This window comes from Rhea americana, unplaced genomic scaffold (assembly GCF_003343005.1).
Source record: "Rhea americana isolate MKP2758 unplaced genomic scaffold, rheAme1 scaffold_49, whole genome shotgun sequence".
NCBI lineage: Eukaryota > Metazoa > Chordata > Aves > Rheiformes > Rheidae > Rhea > Rhea americana.
Window position 1 is genome coordinate 4,298,919 of NW_028186634.1, and position 24,340 is coordinate 4,323,258.

At 39.4% G+C, this 24,340-nt stretch overlaps 2 protein-coding genes across 6 annotated transcripts in view; both read left to right on the forward strand.

The window, feature by feature from the left end:
* The window catches only part of ZNF143 (zinc finger protein 143), a 38,488-nt gene extending 37,306 nt beyond the window's left edge, over positions 1–1,182 (forward strand). The window contains exon 15 of one of the 2 annotated variants that reach the window (XM_085317199.1): positions 338–1,182. In XM_085317199.1, the coding sequence (XP_085173325.1) occupies positions 338–421 (84 nt within the window). In that variant the 3' untranslated portion in view covers positions 422–1,182. The remainder of the gene's footprint in view (positions 1–337) is intronic. The other variant, XM_085317198.1, reaches the window with a different exon arrangement.
* An 8,924-nt stretch (positions 1,183–10,106) lies between these two features.
* WEE1 (WEE1 G2 checkpoint kinase) lies at positions 10,107–22,296 on the forward strand. 4 transcript variants are annotated; one of them, XM_085317200.1, is made up of 11 exons: positions 10,107–10,849; positions 13,040–13,248; positions 13,735–13,813; positions 13,894–14,069; positions 15,034–15,155; positions 16,820–16,966; positions 17,378–17,473; positions 17,553–17,638; positions 17,868–18,038; positions 18,129–18,274; positions 20,908–22,296. In XM_085317200.1, the coding sequence occupies exons 1-11, from the start codon at positions 10,289–10,291 to the stop codon at positions 21,056–21,058; spliced, it is 1,944 nt and encodes a 647-aa protein (XP_085173326.1). In that variant the 5' UTR covers positions 10,107–10,288; the 3' UTR covers positions 21,059–22,296. The 4 variants fall into 4 exon arrangements, with proteins under 4 accessions (XP_085173326.1, XP_085173327.1, XP_085173328.1 ...); XM_085317201.1 differs by having other exon boundaries at positions 13,897–14,069; XM_085317202.1 differs by having other exon boundaries at positions 10,108–10,849; positions 13,747–13,813.
* Positions 22,297–24,340: the final 2,044 nt, after the last annotated feature.

A 24,340-nucleotide genomic window follows, 5' to 3' on the forward strand; every position in this document is an offset into this window, starting at 1 on the left:
GGTAAGTAGAAGCTCTTGAAAATTTTAAATCTGGAGGATACAATATTTTAACAAATTATATATTAAAATTAAATTCTTTGAAGAAAATRTATTTAGTAGATGCTTTGAAACTCTGTTTATTTTGCTATCAGAGGGTATCTTTATTTTCATACTGATTAGAGATGTGCTAGTATATTTTACTCGAAAGAGGTGTGACAGTACTGATCTCACTTACTTGTGTTAAAATATTGATTTGTATCTAGATCTTTGGTTTCGTTTTTATTTTTTCTTTATAAATTTATACCCTTTATCTTATGCAACATTTTGGATTTATTTATGYTTAAATGCATTTTTTCAGCTTGGAGAACAGCAGTCTTTGGAAGAAGCCATTAGAATAGCCTCTAGAATACAGCAGGGTGAAACACCAGGGATTGATGATTAACTTCTAACACTGCTTCCAGAACAATAGACTGAAATGGAATTTTATTTTCAATCAACAAAGGTCCATGCCAGCAGCAGTCCATAAAAACTTTGAAGCTCCCCACTCACTGATACCRTGGACATATTTTATGCAAGAGCAAAGAACATTTTGTAACTTCTGTGTACATAACCCTTGGAATGGACTGACATCATCTACTTCCAACTGTTGTATATTCAGGAACATGGAATTAGGATTACATAGTAAATTTCCTTGTTATCCTTTCATCAGATTTCAGACTGGTCTACAAGCAAGTGAAAAGTGAAATAGAAGTATTGGAATTAATTTTTAATGTCATGTACAAATAATGAAGGCATTACTGAAGATTTCAAATGTTTAAAATACTATGACAAAATCATCATTTCAGGAACCCTTACAAGTAATAAAGAAGACAAAGCCTTTTAAATTGCTTCCAGAAATGGAAAAGTCTTGGATTTTGAGCCTACTGTAAATCTTCGTATTTTGATTTGTTTCATACAGATTTGAATACTCTTTAGATTATTCACCCCATCTCATTAATTGTAAATACAGACTGTTAATGCTGGAAGTGCTAATTATATTATCTTTAAATTGGATTATGTACAAAAGAGAAACTTTGGTTGTTCAATATTAAAGGAAGTAAATCTAATGATTTCGTTTCTTTACATATTTTACTTTAAATGTTACCCTCAAATTATGATGCAATAAGTATAACACGATTATATTGTCTAGATCGGATGATACTGTCATGTGCCATACTGTTTTACTTTTTAGTGAGAATTAAATTTTTATTTACGGCCCTGTCTAAATTTTCCCAAGTTTATTTATCATAAGCTTAATTTTTTGGCATATGAATTTTGATCATAATCCATTATAGTGTATTAACTATTTAGTATTAATGGTTATTAATTTTAAGCATTTCAAAACACTACAAGAATGATTAATAKAGTAATTAGTCAACTGATTTTGACAAAAAAAAAGTAAACTGCCTGTTACTAAAAGGAGTGTTTTCAAATGGTGTGTTTGCAGGATAAGTACAAACACTAATAGTCTGATTTTCAACATTTATGAGTGCCTACAGCTACCATTCACTACCTAGGATATGCCGATAATCAGTGCTTTTGAAAATCAGCTACTAGAAAAAAGGGATTAATTAACGATGATGCAAGTCCAGTACTCTTCCTCACCTATCATTCTGTAAAGGAGGAAGAAATTGTAGGTATGTCTAACACATACAGTAAAAAGTACCTTTTAAACTTTTTAATACCAAAAAAATGTCTTTACTTTTGTCTTGTTAGTCGGCTCATTAAGCAAGTTAAAATTTTTGGCTTCATGTAAGATTCAGTGTTTATTTTAGATGAGTGTCAAGAGCACAAGTCTGGCAGCTTCTGGAACTGAAGCCTCATTTTATACTGTCTCGAGAAGAATTAAAAATCTACCAGATGAAGTGCTTATCAAGTAAGCATTTTGTAAGTATTGTGGGGTACACATTTTACCATAAAAGTCCCTAACTATGTATTTAGAGGTATTTGACCTCAAAAAGGCCRACATAGTATGTAGCTGATTTAGTGTGACTAACTGTATCAAAACTGTTTATAGCCTTTTARGTTTCTCATACAGATAGCCAACTGAAAAATGCAGTTAAAGTTTACAGTACAGTGGGATAGATCTGAATAAAATAAAGACTGTTCTCTGGATCCACAACAGAGTAAAACCTGGAAATGTCTGCAGCTGTTGGTATCAGCAGGTTCTGCAGTGGCGGATATACAGCATGAAATTAGGATAGATAGGAAAACTGGCCAAAAGTATTTTAGGAGGGGRAAACAACATGCCAAAAAGGACAGGGTGTTTGGCAGTAGAACCCGTAGTTTCTACTCCTCTTTATTGAAAGTTCTGTCTCAAAGTGAATGGTTTGGCACACTAGGCRAAGCAATTCATTTGTAAAAGAGGGATCCTATGAAGAAAAACAACTTATTTTATCACTCCCTCTTAGAAGTTGGCTCCCACACTTACAGTATTTCCCACTCACAATTTTTTCCCCCTTTCAAATTCCAGGCCTACCTGAACTCCTCCTTAAAGGAATAAAACATCTCTAGACTTGACTTCTGCCTGCTAAAATCAACTTTTTCGTTTTAAATGGTCTGACAGGTTTTCACCACCTCCAGGCTTTGCTTTTACAGTAGCTTAGTGCCTGTCCTGATAGTAAAGAGAGAGGTAATTGTTTCRGTGCTCCCGGCTGATGACCTATTGTGCCAGGCACAGGGCACATAACAAAAAGGGCAGTTTTTACCTCTAAGAGCTAATGCCAAAGCACACATGAATAGGCTGAAGCTGGGAGACTGTGTTTTTATAAGAGTAAATCCTGAAGCCTGACAACAAAGTTTTAAAAAAACATAATCCCTGATGGCATAATTAATCTCAGCAACAAATCAGCTGACTGATACTAGAGATATTCAGGCACAGTGTGGGAGAAAAGGCATGTGGTGTCTGCTTAGCATACAACAGAGGGAGAGAGCTAACAGTGCAGATAAAATGTCCCAGCTTGGAAGGCAGTTCTTTCTAAACTTTATTTTAGTTCCTAACCCACGATCATACTGCAGGGAAAAGTTTGTTTGGATGGATGCTCTTTCATGTAATGATCAGGCTGTACTATATTACTAAAAATCATTCTGTATGCTGTGTTCTTCCTGGAGGGCAGTCGGGGAGCCTTCCCCAGGGACAGGAAGCTATTTAACCAATATTTAGCCACCAGGGAAAGATGGGAGAAAGAGAGGGGTATGAGGGAAAAGTGCTTCTGAATCCATCATCTACACTTGTTGAGCTCAGTTTGACTGAGCTCTTTAGGTGGACCACAGGTCCTACATACTAAGAAGCAGGAGTGTCCTATAACACACTCTTCCAATTCTGTCACTCTCACTTGGTCAACGAATTATCATTAAATGTATCAAAGAATTGAGCTTTTTGAGAATTCTTTTTAGCTATTAAATATAGTACAGGTCTGCAATTGTATTGATAGTTGGGTGGAAAGCAGTCTGATTTTCTTAAACAATAAGAAGTAAAGACAATGGAAGTGAAGGGTAATGTGTCCTATTCAGCTATTACTTTTTGTTTGTTTGAAATTTGAAAAATATATTTATTCAGCCTGTTTCATTTTTGTCTTTAAAAATACAAAAAATATGCATTGTTTTTTTTCAGACGTAAATTTTAAACTCCAGCTGGCTGTTAATATTGAGGCACTCCTGTATTTGCAAAGCAATGTATATTTCAACATCAGATCCTCAAAAAAATGGTTTTTCTTCCCCCAAAGAAAAAACCTTCTGAAGTCTGGACCAATGTGACAATGAGACCAAAAAAACCAAGAGCCAGTCTCTTACCAAAATTCTTGTCTGTCATACATAAATAGTAAATTGCACTGTACGTGAGGAGTATAAATGGCCTTTTTTTTCTCTTGACAAGTTTTGTGCGTATTTTGAAAGGTAGCTCAGGTGTTGCCAACAGGTGTGAGACTCCTTTGATGTTATTTTTGATTCTGCCAGCAAAGTTCACTTGTCCAAAGGAGAATCTGACAAAGCTATTAGACCATCACCGAATTAACCAGGTGACACCTAACCCCATCAGGAATGTGATCCTAGGCTTTTCCAGTTGAGGGTTATAATCAAAAACTACTTCAATTATCCCAATAAACATAAAAGCTTTTATCAACAAGGAGGCATTCTGTCTGACATTCTCTGTGTATTTTTCTCTACTGGAAATGTGCCTGCCTTAAATCCCACTCCTCTCAGCTTCTAAAGGAAAAATAGATTCTGTTATTTGGATCATTTCTGCTGCTCCCAAAGGAATGGCAAAACATTTACACTTTCAGGGCACAAAGGGTGCTGTGGAGATTTTTCTAAAAGAAAGAAGTATCCTGTATGTTACTGTCAAAGCCCCAGCACGTTACCCTTTCCCTTGTTTAAATTCCTCACCAGCAAAGCTTGAGGTTGAGACTCAACAAACTGATAAGCTTCTTTATCAGGCTGCTGCATTTTACCTGTTTTTCTGGGGAGTTTTTGGCTCTCCATCAGAATTATTGCTTGATTTTGAGTGTTCTGTAATATTTAGCTGAGAGGATTCTGAGCAGACATCTAACAACCTGAAACCAGGCTGGTCTCCTGGCATAACAGAAACCACCACGTGGTTGTAGAAAGCTTCTGGAGAAACTGCAGTGTTCCAGAGTTATGTCTCCAGTGGGTTTCTTGCTTGAGCATAGGGCTGCATGTAAGTTGTAATGACTCTGAAAAATCAGCAAATACAAGAATGGTTTGTAGAGCAGACAGGATTAGCTGCTATTTGCTTTAAGAGACAGATTTTTGAATGTACATAGGTTTCTGAGGATTTTAATGGGAGGAAGGTAGCTGAGCTTCTTGAAACTCTTACAAGGCTCTGACCTGCATCTCTAAAAAATGCTTGCAAAATGTCTTATTTTAAATGCTGTGTCTAAGAGATTATTAAAATGAGTATTAATAAATCTGAAAAAGGCAGAATACCCTTTTTATGGTTTTGCATATACTCTGAGGGAGAAAAGGAAAAAAAAGTTAGCAATACCAGTAAACTAATAGTGACTAGTTAGTATTATGTGCATTGCACATTTTGAGGGGTTTTAACTGCAGATAGAAAGTCTTGACTTCTATCACCTTAACCTCACTTGAGCACAGGAATGGAGTACTCTAATTTTACCTGTTGTTTTCAGCCATGACAATCATTCTCTCTCTTCAACTTTTAGGATGTTTTGACAGAAATTTTGGATCTGAATATGTCTTTCAGGATCAGATTCTGTTGCCATTTTCTTTGTAAGTAAAGATTCCAAGCCTTAAGAGGCAGAAATAAAGACAGAAATGTCTTTAAAAATTGTTAGTGTGTGTGCTGTCATATTCACAGAGAAGTATTTAAGAATTGTACAAGTTATAAGCTTTGTATGTATTCATTAGCTTACAAATAAGTGGCATGGAGATTGTTTTAAATTCTAAACACTGAAACTTTTTGAATTAGCAGCCTCTATTCCAAACAGGCTATGTTCAGTGCAAAATAAAGCAAAAAGGAAGGTAACTGTAATACACTGCTGATTGTAGGGATGGATTCTTATTTGTCTAGCCCRTATCAGGAAAAGAAAGATTGTGTTTTGAGTGACTGTGCAACTGTACATTAATGCTATGAATATGCTTATGGAAACATCATTAGCCAGATGATTTTTACTTCAGCAGCACCTGTGGAGGAACATGCTTTAGATCTACAAGCAGCTGTAGGGGAACGTTCTGCAGGAATATCAAATAGTGTGGCTCCAAGACCACTTGTGTTGCTGTGAGTTTCCTTCCTCAAACTAAATGACCTTCAGGTTTCTATCAATTTTCACAATTCAACAGATAATGAGACTGTCCTCGGGCAGCTGTTGAAAGAAACTCAGGAGTGAATAGGAAGAGGAACCAGGACTAGTATTGCAAAGGAGTTCCTTTACATTCGTAACCAAATGAATGAAGGTAAAATCTTTACAGTTTTAATTCTGACAAAAGGAAGTTAAGTGCACTTGGGATCTACAGTCCAAAGGAATTTGACCTCTAAAAATATCGTTTTTCAACTGACTCCACCACTATATCATTCATTAAGATTTGGACAGTGTAAAGAAGGCTTATATATGCAAAACAGAATATAATGCTCCATTGCTTTTCTCTGAAGGCTTGTGCTCGCCAGCAGCCATATTCTTAGTGCCAGTCTCTGGTCATTTATGGACTTAAGTGGTTGTAGCATCACAGGCTTAAATAGCACTATAGCGGATGTTTCTGAACAGGTACATGGATATTCCTCAGAAGCTTTGATGCTTGAGAGCATGAACTAACTTCTGTTTCCTGAAACTTCATTCTTCTTTTTAAATATCTTCTTAGGAACAGATTTCAAACTTATAGTTAGTAAGCTGGTCTGTTATTCCTCATAAGAGACTTGAGAGCATTGTATAACTCTTAAGATACAGACACAGACTTTTTAAAACATTTTGGTTTATGAGACATTGTGAATATGAGTTTGTTTTTTTTTATCCTAATTGTTCCTGATTTTCATATAAGCAGCTTGACCTTCCTCCTCTTTTCTTTTGCTTTTTTAACTCCATTTACATTTCTCATAAATTCAACCAGTTTCAAGTTTATGTTGGCTGTTGTAGAATGGATTTTTGGCAGAGCTGTTTTAATTTGATCAAAATGATTTGGGGGTCTTGTAGCTGAATTTGTAAGTGCAGGAAATCCTGACAAAATGGCACTGTTCCCACTTCTGTGGCAGTTCCTCTGACAGCTAGACAAATTGGTCATTGTTTCATTTCTTTCCCATTCATCATTATTTGGGTTCCCCTGCTATCTACAAAAGGGAGAACAACTGTTTCCCCTTGAGCTCGAAAACTCCTAGTGAAAAGTAGCTGTGAGTGAGTGTAGTGAGTGTGTGCCCCGGATAAATATTTCTGGTAACAAATGCTTCAATGCACCACACTGCATATACTTATATATATATATATTTTTTAATTTAAAATAAAGTATTTAAAAAAATCTGCAAATATATTCTGAAAACCCTTACACCACCCAAATGTCTAAGAATATCAGTCAGGCACTGCCTGGACATAAAGGTACATACTGTTAAATCAATTTGCAGGACCTACAGAGAATCAAACATGCAATTTAATCAGTGAGTTGGGGATTATTTTGGCTGAATATGACACAGTGGAACCCTGTGCAGCTCTTCCCCACTTCCTCTGTTACTCAAGCTCCATTGTTAATGTGTCTGTCTAAGGGAATTCGCTCTGCAGTGCTTTTGTATAGAAATCCTAATGCTAGTCCTGCTTCTTGTCATGGTAGACAGGATAGCAGTGTTACCATACTTGTTCTTAGGGAAAATCATCTTCTATTCTGTACAACAGTTTATAATCTCTTCAAATGATAGCAAAAGAAGAACTGATACAGTGCAAGATGGCACATATATACAGCTGATGTATAAGGTCTTTATTGAGTAACAACACATTTTGTTATATTTACATATTTATTCAATACTTGATTTTTTTTTATTTGGCCTCGGTTTGGAAATAAACTTCCTTTTTAAACTATTGTGTTTCTGCTCTTTCTCCATTCCTTTGTCTCCTCTTTTATCTTTTACTATCTTCTCATCCTTCTGTATTTGTATCTCTGCAGAAACTCTGAATTGTTTAATTTTTGTCCCACTTAAACTGTTACAGTGATCAGCAATTCAATAGTTGAAGTCTATACAATACAGCTTCTGAATTTCACTTTGCCACTTGTCTTCATTGCATGGCTGTATCTGTAGATTCCAGAAAGCAATGCAGCACCAGTTACATTTATGCTGAGCTTGGGAAGGAAACTGTACAGCTTTTGGCATTTCTAGGGGAAAAAAAGTTTTGTATTGAAAGCTTGAACTCTTTAAGAAAATAAAAACATCATACATGATTCAAGCAAGCCAAAGATGGTACTAGGATGTTTGAGTCTTTTATTAGGAATTCTTTGCATTTCCCTCTGTTGGCTATTAATTGAGAAATAGATGGAGGTTTTGTTTTGTAATAGCCTTTTCTTATATCATCTGTCCTGAAACTGCAGTGCTTCAGCTACTATTTGCTATATAGTGCATTTCAGTTTTTTAAATTAGTATTTTGAAAGTGACATTATTGAGATTCTGAATTATTGAAGGCCAGACATTTCTATAGCACTTGGCCTGATGTTGTCCTATCTCTCCAAATGCTATCCAATCCCATTTTCATAGCTTGTATTGGCTACCTGGCTACTTTCAGTTTCCAGAAATTACAGTTTTCAAGAGGTTTCCATAATCTCAGAGATTTTGTTCTTGTGATTTGTCATTGCTCGTCCTGAAAACAAAAGCTCTCTTAAGCTTTCAGGCTATCAGAAGCATGAAAAATGCATAGGTGCATAATATTTAAGTGGAAACATTCCTACTTGTACTGTAAGAGAAAAAAGACTCATGATCCACATCTCCAGTGTTGACTGTGCTTCGAGCAAAACCGTTTTCCCTGCACGTCAGCCAGGAGCGCGCCAAGCGGCGAGCAGACAGCTGATCGGTTCAGCCGGGTTACCTCGAGACGCTCTCAGGTGCGCGCAGTACCGCGGCGCGCGCAGGTTGGCGCGTTTCATCGCCGCAGAGGCGCGCGAGGCCCGGCCGAGCCCGCAGCGGTTGGTGACAGTTGTGCCACGCCGGCACCGAGGCGCTCAGCCGCCCTCCCCGCCGCAACGGGGGCTTYGGGGAAGAAGATTAAAAAACGGACTGATCACTAGGAGAATCGGGAAATGATGAATATTCCTGACTTGAGAAAGTGGAAGCACGAGGTTAAATGTGCCTGAAATCTGAGACTTCTGCTCCTAGGAATCGAGGACTATCAGCCCATCCACAAGAAAACAGGGAGCAACGCAAACATGGTTAAGTACAAACTTTTTTTTATTATTATTGAGCAGGTCTTATGTGTTTTTACTCATTACATTATAAACTTTTAGAGTCTGAGTCAGCCCATGCTTTTCTTGTTAGAGGTGTTCCATTTGCAGACTAATTTTTTATCTGCCCGCGATTTGAGGATAATGCTGACGGGTTCAGAGCTAACCGAGGCTGTTGGGTTGAACCTAATGAAAGGGAGTACAAATCCTAAAATGAGGCAGAGAGGCAGAGTTGAGTGCATCTCTAGGGAGACAACCTGATTAATGGTGTCTGCTCTAAATCATGGTTGCTATACTGTGGCTTTCTGGTTTGTGCAGGTTCTTACAGAAGTGACTATTAACCACTTGAGATGCTGTATTTGAGGTGTGTTTGAGTGAAAAATTTGAATCAAATCATTTGGAATGCATTTGAACATTATTTTCCCATTTTAACTGAAAAAATGTGTCCTTAATTAGTCTGAAGGGATTTACTATTGTTCTAGGGACGTAAAATTGGGGTTCTTGAGCCGTCTTCTACTAACCAAACAGGAGCAAAAAAACCTCGCTTTAAAATGGAGCTTCTGTGGCCTTGTGAACTGTAGCGCGTCGGTGTGACTCAGGAGACGCCTCCCAGCCCAACCCTGCCCTCCAGGAGCGGAGAATTGCTGTTTTTTCCAGAGTTTCGAGGCCCACGTAGAGCGGGCGCTCGCTCAGCCGCCTCCCACCGCCACGCGCCGGCGGTTGCTGGGCGGGAGCCGCCCCGCGCCGGCACTAAGATGGCGCCGCGCCCCGCCGTTACCGCCCCCACCCCCCCGGGAAGTTAAAGGCCAGCTCGTTTCCGGACGAGAGCCATAACACGGAGGCGGGCGGCCCCGAGAGCTGGGGCCAGGCTGGTCACCCCTGCGCCCCGTGGCGGTGCGGGACCGCTCCAGCAAATCCCGGGGCGCCGCCTCCCGCATGCAAAAGCGCCCTGCGTGAGATACGTAAACACGGCCCCCTCGGGCCGGCCTCGGGCAATGACGCTGGAGCCCCGCTCCAACAGCCCTGCGCCGGCCCCCGCCGCGCCGCGCCGCCAATGGCGGCGGCCCGGCCCCCGGCCCGGCCCATGTAAGGAGCGCTCCGCGCCGCCCGCAGCCTGCTCGCGCCGTTCGCGCCAAAGCGCCCCGTGACGCGGAGGTGCGTGGCCCCGCCCCCATCCTCCGTGTTTTCAAACCGAGTGGGCGGGCGTGATTGGCTGGCGTGCGGGCCACGTGACTAACGGTCGCGGGAAAGCCGCGGAGTCCGAACAGCGCGAGGCGAGCCGTGCTCGGGGCAGCGCCCGCGTAGAGCCGCAGCGAGGGGCGCCGCGGGCGCGGGGCAGCGCGGCGGGAGCGGCCGGCAGTGCGGCTCGTCAGCCAGCCACCCAGCTGCCATGAGCTTCCTGAGCCTGCAGCAGCAGGCGGCGGCGCCGCGGCGGGTCTCGGCCCGGCGGGCGGCCGCCCCGATCCGGCAGAAGCTGCTGTTCCTGAGCGGCCACAGCGATTGCGAGGAGGAGGAGGAAGACGAGGAGGAGGAAGGCGGCAGCAGCGGCAACAGCACGGGCGAGGACTCGGCCTTYCAGGAGGCGGACTCGCCGCTCTCGGCGGCTCGCACCCCGGCGCGGGGCGATCCGCCGCTGCTGGAGGAGGAGGAGGACGAGGAGATGGAGCCGGCGGCAGCGCCGCTGCCGGACGAGGGGGACTCGTGGGAGGAGGAAGGGTTCGGCTCGTCCCCGGTGAAATCGCCCGGAGCCTATTTCATGGCCGGCTCGCCCTCGCCGCCGCCCCCCCACAAGGGCCGCCGCTACTGCGGGCGCTCGCCGCCGCACCTGACGGCGGGCGGCTACCGGGTGCGGAGCGAGGAGCCCAGCTCCCCACTGCCCGACTACCCCGGCACCCCGCCCCACAAGACCTTCCGCAAGCTGCGCCTCTTCGACACGCCGCACACGCCCAAGGTGAGGCACCGAGGGGCCCGGCCGGCCCCGCGGGGGGAGCGGGAGCGCCTCGCCGCCGGGCGGGGCCGCCGGAAGCGCCTCGCCGCCTCCGGCATCTTAAATGCGGGCGGTGGGGGGCGGCGGGGCCGGGCCGCGGGGAGCCGCCGCGGCTGGGCGAGACGGCCCGGCCCGGCCGTTGGGTTATGTAACCGGCGGCGCCCGGCCTCCGCCGGCCCGCGGCGGCGGGCGTGGAAGCGCCGCGGGCGTTTGCGGGCGCGGCCGGGGGAGTTAAAGCGCCGCGGGGGCGGTGCCGCCCCCGCGAAGGGCAGCGGCGCGCCGGGCCGACGGTTCAAACCGCCGCGGGAGCGAAGGCGGTGCCGGGGCGCCGCACAGCCAGGCGTCCGAAACAGACCCCCCCCCCACTGCACACACCCCTTTTCCCCTTTTATTTTCTCTTTTGTTAACGTTTTTTCGGAGAGGAATGTTGCTCCAGGAGCATATGAAATTGAGAACAATACTCATGTAGGAGCCTATCGTATGTTTAGGAAACTTGTTCTGTAGTTTTTTGAAATGCATGGAAGTGTTCAAAAAAACACGAAAGCGTACACTAAACTCCTTTAAAAAATCTTAGTATTTTAGTACCATAAAATAGGGGTATATGTGTCCTTGTAGCTACAAGCTGACTCAAGTGAAATTTGCTTCTCCGTATTTATGTGTGGATTGCTCTGTCATGTACTGGCCATAGTGCAGCAATATCGCTCAAAACAAGCTGTCCGTGCTTTTCTGCATCAAATGTAAAGCAGGCTGTCTGAATAGTAGATACCTGGGTGTTAAAAGGATAGGTTGCTCATGAGGATAACAGATTTTGGAAGATATTTCCGACTTTTGACTTCAGACCGGTACTCAATTCTACATAGTGAGTTTAAATCCAGGGATAATAGACTTCCTTTGTTTCATTACTTTTCATATAACCCTTTAGAAGTAATCCAGGGATAATCTGCAGGGTAATCTCCTGTGGGTCTGTAGATTAAAGGTTGAAAACAACTGAGTTTAGTTATAAGGAAGACAGCCTACACTTGTTAACTTGCTTTCTTCAGCCTTCTGGATCAAGTAAGATTTTACTGATAGTCTAGCCCTATGTTTAGAAAAAATCAAATGGGAGATGATAACCTGCTGGTTCAGGATCAGTCACTTCAGAGATGCAAGTCTTGTGTTGTGACACTAAAAACAATGTCTTACCAGTGTGCAGTGTTGTGGAATTCTTAAATTAGGTGCCCAGTTTTTTGATGGGTTATCTTGGAGAGCTGGCACCTCAAGGGGGTCTGCAAGTTCGTTTTTTTTTTCTTTTTTTTTCTTTTTCTTTTTTTTTTTACGATAGCCAGTGAAAATACTAATATATGTTAAGACTTCATACCTCGAGGTGACTTAACGATTTTTATCTAGTTTAGGTGTAGATAGTGCAGTCAAGGTTACCAAGTATGAGCTCTCTTCTGTTGTGGTGTTTTAGGCTTTAGATACATCAATTTTAACTTACGTAAAGTGTTGCTAGAACGAGGTGTGATATTCCTCTTTTTGATCCAGTAAGTGAGTGTGTAGCACAGGATGTGGAGGAAACTCAAATACAAACTTGATTTGGAGAACTTTGATCATGTGTTTGGAAAATGCCTGGTCTGACAGATTATCACCCAAAATATGCACTGTCCTGTGGTGTTTCAGCGACAGCAGTGAAAAGTGCTGTCAATTATTCGGGGCAATTCTTCATAGGCCCATTAAGAGAAGTTTGTGCATCAAATTATTCTTTTTCAAATTTGCCACCTAAGTCACTAAAGCTATATTCTGTTATATTACATATTATATTAAAATATTTTATATCATATACTCTGTATTTTAAATTGGTCTATGAATTTCCAATTAGGAAGGTTAGGTGATGGCTTGAATAAAGACTGAAAAACACTGCTGTTACTTCTTTTTATGGTTTTAATATATAATGTTTTCTTTGACAATTTCTGTGTGTATGTAAAGCCTAATAATGTCTCCTTTTTCATGGAAATGTATGCTTTGTTTAATCCACTCATGCTAATTTTGATTAAGTAATATTGTAGTAATGGTTTTCAGAGAGATGTGCTTGAGCATGACCTGATGATTATTTGTGTCTAGAACAACATAGAGCCTGTAAGTGACTTTTATTTTTTATATACATTATATATATAGAGTTTGCTTTCTAAAGCACAAGGAATGGGTTCCAGCTCAGTTAAACTTCGAGGTGGCTCTCTATTTATGAATGTTGGGAAATCTGAGAAGCAAGATCCTGATATTAGACAAACACCTCATGTGAACATCAATCCCTTCACTCCCGATTCCATGTTTCTTCATAACTCTGAAGGACAAGTTCGTCGGAGAAAGAGAACTCATTGGAATGAGTGAGTAACTTGAACATCTTCCCTTTTTTAAGCTTACACTTAAAACTGCTTTTGGCTGCAAAAGTTCTGGTGGTACTGATTGCTTCTGGTACTTTTTCTCTGCAAATCTGTTAGTGTAGCAAAATGTAACTATTTGAATGCTCTGTGATGCATGATATTATGAAATAACCATTAGTACTAGATCTTTTGAGTTTATATATAGAGTGGGTAAACTTAACTGTCTGAAGGGCTCTTCACCTGATTGAATGGACCGTGCCTACAGACTTTCTTGAAGGGGGAAGAATACTAGCTTGAAACACTTTTTTTTTTTTTTTTTTTTAAGACAAATATGTTAGTATACTACTTTTATTTTATGACTTTGCTCTTGCAAATGTCTGGCTTTCAGTTAGACTAGGCAGAAGTAGAATGTGAAAAGTAGCTCTCAGGTTGTGCATGGGGGAAATCAAACAGCTGTTAAAATTATACTAATTTTGCAAAAATAACTAGTGTAAATTTCAGCTCTTGTGGAGAGGACATGGAAGCAAGTGATGGAGAGCTTGAAGATGAAACAACCAGACCTGCTAAGGTAATTAATGTTTAGATCTCGGTGTTAAGTTTGGGGGTTCGTGTATCTGCAGATCTAAGTTTTTCCTCTTCTAATCTTAGCAGAGGATCACAATAACAGAAAGTAATATGAAGTCACGGTATGCAACTGAATTCCATGAGTTGGAGAAGATTGGATCTGGTGAATTTGGTTCTGTGTTTAAATGTGTGAAAAGGCTCGATGGCTGTATTTATGCTATAAAGCGATCCAAGAAACCTTTAGCTGGCTCAGTGGATGAGTGAGTATTTTCTGCTATTAAGAGTTAAAAGCCACTTTCCTCCTGTGTGTGTTTGTGTTCATTTCTAGAGACTGCATTTAAGAGGAAAAGAAATGTTCATCAATTTAATAAATGTAAAACAGATAAAATGTTGAAGTTATTCTACATTACTTTTTGCTGTGTACTATGCAAAGAAACAGAAGAAAAAGCTACCTGTCTCTAACACAGATTTGTCCTAGTGTTCTATATAAAATTGATCAGGTTCTGATTTGTACAGTAAGAATAACATTCCTTTGCAGTAATAAAAAGAGATGTTATATGAATAAACCTTACAGTGATAATCCTTTGAAATATTTGAAGGGAAGACAAAATTCTAAACAAAGTCTTGATCCTTATTGAACTTGAGTGATGTGCAAATTAGTTAATTGGGGATTTGTTTGGCTTTTGTGAATGAGCCTAGGATTCCTGGTTCCCCTCCCCCTGCAATGTTCTAATGGAATAATTATGATTGTATTGTAAAACTCTAGGTGTTTGTGTTGCTCTGGAGTATGTACCAGACCTAATAGCACAAGCTAAGAATGTTGAATTCAGTCATATTCATGGACCAAAAGCTCAGTTACACTCCTGGCTTATGATCATTGTTAGTTTTTTCCTAATGCTTTCAGTGATGCTTTTCAAAAACTGCTGCTGACAGTGCTTGAGAAGTGTATAATGGAAGTGGCAGCTCTATGAAGAATTTTCAGCAGTGAAACTGGGATTTCAATATTTTCCATATATTTAGCCTTTTAGTACAATGTAAATAGCTTTAACTGTTCGGATGTGAGTACAAGATAGTTTAAGGAGCCCCAGAACCAAATGTGAATTGATTTATGAACTTAAGCTTGTAGAAGGATGTGATACTCTAAATGTTTATATCAAGTAGAAATTGAACTGATTTCACTTCATAATATTCCTGCTTTGTTTTGTGTGTATGTGTGACTAATAGGCAAAATGCTTTAAGAGAGGTCTATGCACATGCAGTTCTGGGACAGCATTCTCATGTAGTAAGATACTACTCTGCATGGGCAGAAGATGATCATATGCTTATACAGAATGAGTATTGTAATGGTGAGTAAAGCTTATCCCTTAGTCTGTACTTACTTCCAAAATCTAATTTTTGAAGATACACAGGCATCTATACATATTTCTAGCACTAACTGGAATTGATTGCCCTACAGGTAGCTCCTGCTGTCATTATCTCAAATATGTCTGTATGTTCCTTTCCCTTAGAAAAGGCATGTTAGATACTTATAGCAATAATTGCTAAGTTGCAAACAGTCTTAAGTGTTCTAGAATATTGGAAGTGCAGTAAGGCATTTGTGAGCGGTAATACTGTTCCTTCTCTTCTGCATAGTAGAAACCTCAGCTTAGTTCTACTAGTCATATTTTTCCTTGCTGATGTATTGTAGTATTTACTGTTTCTTCCTGAATAACATACCTGGAGAAATTGCCCCTCTTTAAGGAAAAAAAAAAAAAAAAAAGACATCTTCTTTTATGTGTGTGCACTTCAGATATGACAAGGAATGCTAGCAAATTACTGTTGCTGCCCATTTAAAAAAAGTGTATGCTCTCTTGTTCCTTTATCCATCTTATTCCAGATGTTTTATTTGGAAAACCTTTATGAATCAGATAGGTTAGGTAGGGGATGTTTGAGCATCTAAACTGATTAAAATCTCAGAGGTAAATGTCACTTACTCAGTTACCTTCAGAAACAGCTTTTTTTTTTTTTAAGCTGTGAATGTCAGATGACCACAACTTCAGTATGTTCTTCGTATTGTTGTATCAAACTGTTCTTTCTGGTATGACTTGCAGTTTTGCTTTAGAATGAAAGACCTTTTCATTGTGAAACAGTAGATGTTTTACAGACTGTATATGTGAACACTTAAAGTGGTCACAAAACAAAGGCATATGCCTCCCTCTTGTGCAATGAAGAGTGTCCTAAAAACTGAAACGCTTCTTTGGAAGATACAACAATTACTTTAACTTACGTTTTTTTATTTTAAATTTATTTAATGTTAAATTTTAATTCAGAAACATGATAGTAGTCAGCTCATACCCATGAGCTGAGCTACGCAGTGCAAGAAGGATGACTTAAGGGATATTATTGAGAAAGCAAGTGAAAGTTGGGGGAARGAGGAGTATTACCAGAGACTACCTGAAGTGAATTCAGCAAATACTAAGGCCTTCCAAAGGAAGAATGGAAAGGATTTGGCTAAGAGCATCAGAAGTATGCTTTAATTAAAATAAATGCCTTCCTCAAGCCATCAGTATTGTTGTAACAGCAATTACACAAATGCAAATTTGTTTTCAGATATTTACTATACTGTGGCTTTCTTTTTCACTTCTCTATGGCCAGAGCAGAGAAAATTCCAAGACCAAGTGTTTTCCTCACAATGGAAGTGGATCCAAGTTTGAATTTTTGTTCCTGTTTTCTTGCCCTGCTAGAGATCGGGAGGGGAGAAAGTGACTTTTCCCTTCACACTAAATATCTTACTAATCTGTATGGCAACTGCATCAGACTTTACAAAAGTAAAGTAACTTTAATATACTACATGAATATAAAGAGATAAAGCATTTGATTTCACCTTTCTTGTGGACCATCAGCAAGGCCTTAGTGATATGTGTGCTGCTAGTTTTAGGAGTCAGTTKTACTTTCGGAAGTGTAAGTTGTGCTAACTTCCCCAAATGTTTTATGTATAATAACTAGTTGCTCTGTGTAATGTTGTTCTTAGGTGGCAGTTTAGCAGATGCCATAAGTGAAAAYTACAGAAATATGCGTTACTTTACTGAACCAGAGCTAAAAGACCTACTACTTCAGGTGGCTCGGGGCTTAAAGTACATTCATTCAATGTCACTGGTACACATGGATATCAAACCTAGTAAGTGCATAAACTGTTTTACTCTGAACATGTATTGGCGGCTTCCTCAGTTGGTTTAATGTGGTGTAGAACTTCAACAAAGAATTTACAGTTAATAGGGTGTGGCTAACTGCTCATTTTTCTAATAGCACTACAGAGATGTCAGTTGTAAAACTGGCTAGCAAACTTAAGCTGCTGTTGAGTTTATCTTGGGGCCTTTTTGTGTAACTGACCAACTTGCATAATACTTGGCCCTCCTCCCAGTAGCGGGGCTGAGAGAGTGTGTGTGTGTGTATTTTTATATGTGTGCTCTAATTTCTTGTTCTAGGAACTGACTATGTAATTGAAACTTCTGTATGGTTAAAGTAAACTTTTTGAAACCAGACGAAATAGAAATTGCTCACAATGTTTTAAATTTCTGCTCTTTTCCAGGTAATATTTTCATATCTAGGACATCAGTCCCAAGTACAACTTCAGAAGAAGGTGATGATGATGACTGGTCATCTGATAGAGTTATATTTAAAATAGGTGAGGAGTAGTGTACTTGCACTTAAAAGAACTACGTTGTCTATATATGTCTGCTTAAATATTTGTCCTCTTTCTGCAGGTGATCTTGGTCATGTAACTCGAGTATCTAGTCCACAAGTGGAGGAAGGTGATAGCCGTTTTCTTGCAAATGAAGTCCTACAAGAGGTACCTCTCTTACTAGGGGAAGATACTTGTTTTAGGTCTGCATACTGTTTTCTTAGAATACGTTGCTCTTTGCCTCTCCCTTACCAGAGGAGAAACTTCATAAATTCCTGAAATACTAGTAGTACTTAATGGGGATGTAATACTCTGGATGTGCTCACTAAGTAGTCTAGCTGTCTATCAGGTTTTACACACCATGTGGTATGTATAATAAACTCTCTTATTTTTAAAGAATTACACTCACTTGCCGAAAGCGGATATTTTTGCTCTTGCTCTGACTGTTGTCTGTGCTGCTGGTGCTGAACCACTTCCAACTAATGGGGACCAATGGCATGAAATTCGACAAGGAAAACTTCCTAGAATACCACAAGTGCTTTCTCAAGAATTACTAGATTTACTAAAAGTAAGAACCCCTGTACAGATGGCTTATGGATTACTGTGATATACTGTATTATTGGCTTTTGAAGAATACCTTATTTTCTCTTTTTCCAAGGTTATGATTAACCCTGATCCAGAGAAAAGGCCTTCAGCTGTGGCACTAGTCAAGCATTCAGTGCTGCTGTCTGCCGCAAAAAAGAGCGCAGAGCAGCTGCGGATAGAACTGAATGCTGAAAAATTCAAAAACTCTCTCTTGCAGAAGTAAGTAATTTTTTGGGGTCCTTTAGCATGACTCAATTTCTAGTGATTTTTTTTTTTTTCATGTGGAAGTAGGGTGATGATAATTCAAGGCTCTCCTTTTTGTTTCAGTAGGAGGTATACAAATCTTTATACATCTACATATGTAAAATTACATTTTTTTTCAGAGGCTTTCAAAGAAGTATAATTTGTTCAAACATTCTTTATGTATCTGAGAGTATAAAGAAGTTATGTAACTTAAAAAGCAACTTTATTTTCCTTAGAGATCTACTTGAACACTATTAAAGCAATCTTAACTACATTGTTAGTACTATGAGCATACAAAGCCTTTGTTTCTTTGCAATGTTTTAAGCACAACACATACATTTGCCACATGTAATTTACGTGTGTCTGCATTCTCAGTGGGAAAATTCCCAGGTCACTTTGAAATTAAACTGTCACAAAACATGTCTTGGCATCGGATACCCTGAACTGCCATGAAATGATATGTTGGGGATGTTTTTGATGCGTTTGATTCATATACAACTGAAGTTATCAGGTAACTGTAAAATCCTTTGGGTTGGAAGAGACCTTGGGGAGGTCACCTTGTCTGTCCTACCTCCTCCTCAAACAGTAAACACTGAATTAAGGCTTTGAAGAAGAGATTTCCTTAGGAAAGTGTGATTGTTTCTTAACTTGCTAGGCCATTCTCTGAAACATGGCAGAAATCCATCAACTGAGTCTTCTGCTGCAGTGACTTTGCATGTGTTACGTGTAACAGACAGCCATAGAACACTGACTGTTTTCTGACTGACTTTTAAATGAAGATGTGACACTTCTTGTACCTTCCCTCTTAGACTCTCTCCGTTGTTACCTACTTACTTTGCCTTTGCTACAGCATACATGTAGCCAGACTTGCAATTTTGGAAGGTTATCTGTAATCCCCTTATGAATTACGTTTACTGCAAAAGGAAGAATTTGATAGTTTGTGCAGATATTTAAGGGCAAACATGCTGAGGTCTTACTTATATAAAGACTATGTATTTTTGTATTGTGTGGAAAGAGAGGCTGCCTAAGCTAGTACGCTGTGCGAAAACTGCTTCTAGCCTGAGAATAAATACCTGCAGGTCTGTCTTTCTAAAATGAATGTAATGATGAAGACTTAGAATACTTATCCATGTAGTAATTTGTGATATGATGTGGGAATGTATGTATGTGTATAAATATATATATATATATATATATATATATATATATAAAATGTTTGTATATAGGAAATAGAAGTGACTTCTGGTCTTTAGGAAAGATGATTGTATTCTCTTGTAGTGAATTAACATAATGGAGAAAAGTGCCTGGGGCACTGTTAATAAAATAGTACTTTTGTTTACAAGAGTAGGGATACCTGGTTAAACTAAAGTGATAACTTAAAACTAAATATGCCTACCCCAATGTACAACTATTCTGTGAAACCTGTTCTTACTTTTGAGACCAGGTACAAAATGACTTTTAAAAAAATACTGTTTTATTGTTAGAGAAGATTCTGTAAGGGGTACTTTGGGACAAGGGAAGGAAAAGGGTCTGGGGGGATCTTTATGTTCAGTCATCTATCTCCTTAAGGAAAGGAGAAAAGGGAAAAACTTTAACAGGGAGTAAAAACTTTGCTCTTTAGTCAGATTGCTTTATAGCTCTATCTTGAGAGCTTGATTTTAACTTCTTCCACAGACTGAGTATTGGCATTGCTCTGAAACAGAACACTTAATGCTGAATAGGGATAACAACCTGTGTTGTCTTCAGTGACTCAGCCTTGTAATTTTGGGTTCAAATTGTTATGTTAGGCAAACACTGCTTTGGTGGTTGTAGGCTTTTGATGTGGGCTCATGTCAAAAAGGGAAGGATGCTGCCCGAGTTGTGTGTTGGCAGTTATGTTCGTGTGAGTGTGTATATACTTGCTGAAATCTTCAACAGAAGCTTTAGTTATGGTTGAACACTTCTTTTGAGCAAGCCTCTTTAAGTAGGTCTTGAGTTGCTTTTCAGGGCTGCTATGGAAAGTAAACAGCATGCTACTATGTTATGGTAATTGAAGCATAAGAAGGGACTGGGAATAAAGTGTATTTTTGTTACAGTGCTACAATTACAATGTAGCAAATGTTTTGGGGTGATTCTCTTCCCCTCTCTACCCTGCGCTCTCCCTTCAGCTACAAAACAACCATTTTTCTTAATTATCACTGGTGACAGATTGAGTTAAGAAGTCACTGAATGTTAAAAGTGCCAGTGTGCTAATTGTATACATGCATCTAGTGAGTTAATATTTCAGCCTGCTCAAATATGAGCAACAGCAGGTACCACAGGGTGGTTATCACAGATTTTCAGCTTAGAGCTGTTGAGCTGTGTATAAAAGACTGGATTTCAAAATATGAGCTATGTGAATCTCCCTTCTTCCCCTTCTCTCTCAAAAGAAAGAACATTTAGACAGATAATGAACTTTTTTTTTTTTTTTGGTCCCATGGGTTGTAAACAGGTGGATGTGAATAATGCTTGTAGTATGACCTGAGCTGATGGCAAGCCGTAAGTTCTGAACTGCTGTAACTCCTCCAAAACACTTTTGCTGTGATACCACTTACTGAAACACTGCATGTGTGTGACTCAATGTTTTGCAGAGAGCTGAAGAAGGCGCAAATGGCAAAGGCCGCAGCTGAGGAGCGAGCACTGTTCACAGACAGAATGACAACTAGATCTACAACACAAAATAGACCATCTCGACTCATTGGCAAGAAAATGAACCGCTCGGTTAGCCTTACTATATACTGAACTATGAAGTCCAAAAGAACTACTGAGGATGGCTATAGAGTCTCTGCTGGACTGAAGTCTGAGGAGCTGAAAGAATCATTCAGTTCCTGGTCTCCTTTCCAGTCTTTGATCAGTGTCATTAGTTTTACAGTTTTTTTTTCTTTTTTTAATCATACAATACAGCTGACTAGCTGTATTAACCATTTGAGATACTGGACTCTACTATCTTGTCTATAGAGGATCCTGGATGTTAATCCATAAACCTTTTGGTTACACTGTTAGATGTTACATCGTCCCAAGGTTAACCACTATAGTGGTGTGCTGCTTTTTAGTGTTACGGCATTGTAATAAGAAGTAATATCCCTAATAATCTTTAAGAGGGAGGCAGGGGACCTTGTGTTGTTAGTTACTGGTTTTGGAACAGAGGGAATAAATTTTGGAAGATAGGCTTTAAGGCCACCTACACTCAATATACCTGATATCAGGTAACCTTTTATTGTGAATTTTATTTGTATATTCAACTGGGAGCACTTTGTAGGCATTGCATAAACCACAGCTTAGAAACCTGTGGAATTAAGTGCCATGTGGAACTGCTGCTATCTTAGTTTTTTGTCCTCGCTGTAAACTGTAGCATTAAAACAATCATTATTGTGTTAATAGGCTTCTTGTTAAAACAATTACGTGAAACAAATCTAAGCTGCATTTTAGTGATGGCAGCATTTCTCTCTTGAAGCTAGTGCATTGTGAAATAATGCACCAATTCAATATTTGAACTCTGTATTAGTGTAGTGCAATTGTTAATGTCTTGGCTATTGATGTTTTGTAATTCTTTCTAATAAGGTTCTCTAAATGTTGGTATTCTCTTCAGTTTTTCATTTTTGTGGCTATTGTATATTTTTTTATGTTGGAGTACTTGTAAATAATTGTTTAGTGTAAGTGTTCAGGTTCTTCATTGTTTATGTACATAAGTTTGATCTTGCTCATGGTATACTATACTAAAATTTGCAGTCTGAGATGTCAACAGACAACTCTTCAGTTTTAAGTCCTGAAATGAATAGAATATGGCCATCAAAACTTGTACTGGTGGATTTAGGCTGACAGATGTTGCTTAAAAAAAAAAAAAAAGAAAAGAAAAGAACTGATCTAATTACTGGTTTCTCTCTCCATTAATTTTGGTTTAAACAGCAATGTTTCCCATTTGTGCTTTATTTGTTCTACTAGTGTTGAATTTGAATATTAAAGTTAAAAGTTGTGTTTAATAGTGTCTAACACTTGCTTAATTTGATAGTTGTAGAAATAAAATACTGATTCAGGGTTGTACTATGGCAAATTCAGATTAGATATGCTTCCTGTTCTTGCCTCATGCCAGTGGCTCCCTCTCATGACGGTGGGACCTAGAGCCATGTATTCTCTGATGGTTATTGTTGAATGAGAGAAGCACGACAATCTGTATACATTAGTATCTACAGTGCTCTGGCTGTACCACTCGGGAAAAGTAACTGCAAGTTGAAAAGGTGTGTTCCCTGAAAGACCTGAAGTGGAACCTGTGACTGTGAAGATGAAGGACTAGACTAAATGAAACTACATGACAAAACAGACCTGCTAGGTCTGAGGTAAGGAGGAAAAGTAATGAATTTCTGCTAATAGAGAGAGATGCTTATTTGGTAAGCTAGGTAAAAAATTGGATTAAATGAGTAAGTAGCCTGGAAGGTAATGACAGCATGTTCTATGGCATGGATGTAGTGTCTCTTGTAGGAAGAGGAAAGATACGCTAAAATTAATAGGGAAGACTTAATAGCCTGGCCTCTTTCAGAGAGCTGCAAGTGACTACTTGATAGAAGATGTTTTTAACTGAATGGACACTCAAAAGATTAAACAATTTCAGTATTTCTATTTGAAAAGTTTTTCAGTGCTATTCATGCATTTACACTTGTCCCATCGTGAAGCTTAAGTGTGAACATCCCTGAAGTTGATTATAAAGATGATGAAATTCAGATGTTTGTTATAAGTAATCTTACTCTGAATAAGGACTTTTCACTATTAAAAGTTGCTAAACTGGAATACCTTGAAGTTCTGACATAGGACATCTCTCTGTTTTGTTTGAGAATACTTACGTGTAAGAAGAGTGTAACTCTTCTATAGTTAGCATGAACATCCAATTGCTGCAAGTAAATGAAGTTTCTTGTAAAGCATATTAAACAATTCTACCTATTAATTAGTAAGGGATCAACAAAGTTGTATTTTCCTCTCCCACTGCCCAGTGTAAACTGGATACACCCATGATTTACATCTTTGCACCTCACTCAGTTTCAGAGGCTTGTACCATCAGTACAGGTCTTGTAGCCTAAGCTGTAGATTAGTGACTTTGGCTGTTGCTGAGCGCAGGTTTTGTATCTGTGTGTGAGAGATGTATAAAACCACTTGATTGAAATGGTCTTGGATGTTCAAATTTCTTCCTGTGTGTCAGTGACAACTTCTAAAAATTAGCTTAGAATTTTAAGAGGCTTGGAGGAGCTGTAGAAATGGTGAAGTTTTAGCTCAAACTTTCATAGGAATGGCTTTTCTGAGTCAGATAATGGTGTGGCTGAGAATCCTGGCTCTAACAGTGGCTAGTGAGATCAACCTGAGAACTTGGAAAGCATATTCTTTTAACCACTCCCTGCATACAGGGGTATGTGGTTAAGATGGTTACCAAGTCAGAAGCAGCATTTGTTTTATAGCTCTTGAAGAACTTTTTTTTTCCTTTTTAAATGGAAGTAGTCTTATAGTAATTTCAGTGAGTGAATTTATTACAAACATTTGATTAAAAGTTGTATATGGTTATGCAAATCACCTTTTTCAGGTGGCCTAAAAAGAAACTACTGGAAAATACTTTTAAAAAATACAAAAGTTGGAGAAGCCAGGTTTGTAACAACTTCAGCACTCTAAGCAAACTTCATATCTATTTTTTAAAAACAAGCATGAGAGCCTCACGGCAAAAATTATTTTAAATGGCTACGTGTAATGTTAAACTTGAATAATTTTATGTGAGTTTATTTAGCTTTGTCGTCTTATTTGGAGGTAGCATGATGAAGTTCATAGTGCCTTGATGTCTTGACTGGAGTACCTGACCTGAAAAACTTGCAGAAGATGAGAAACTAAAAATCATGAAGTATTTTACATACCTATTTCCTCTAGATGTGTTAGCTTGTCTTCTATTTCTGAAACTAAATGTAATTACCCATAATCTGTCTTCTGATGTCTTACATTGTGTTACTAGACAACACAATCTGTTTAGTCTTGCTTAGTGTTGCTACATCTTCT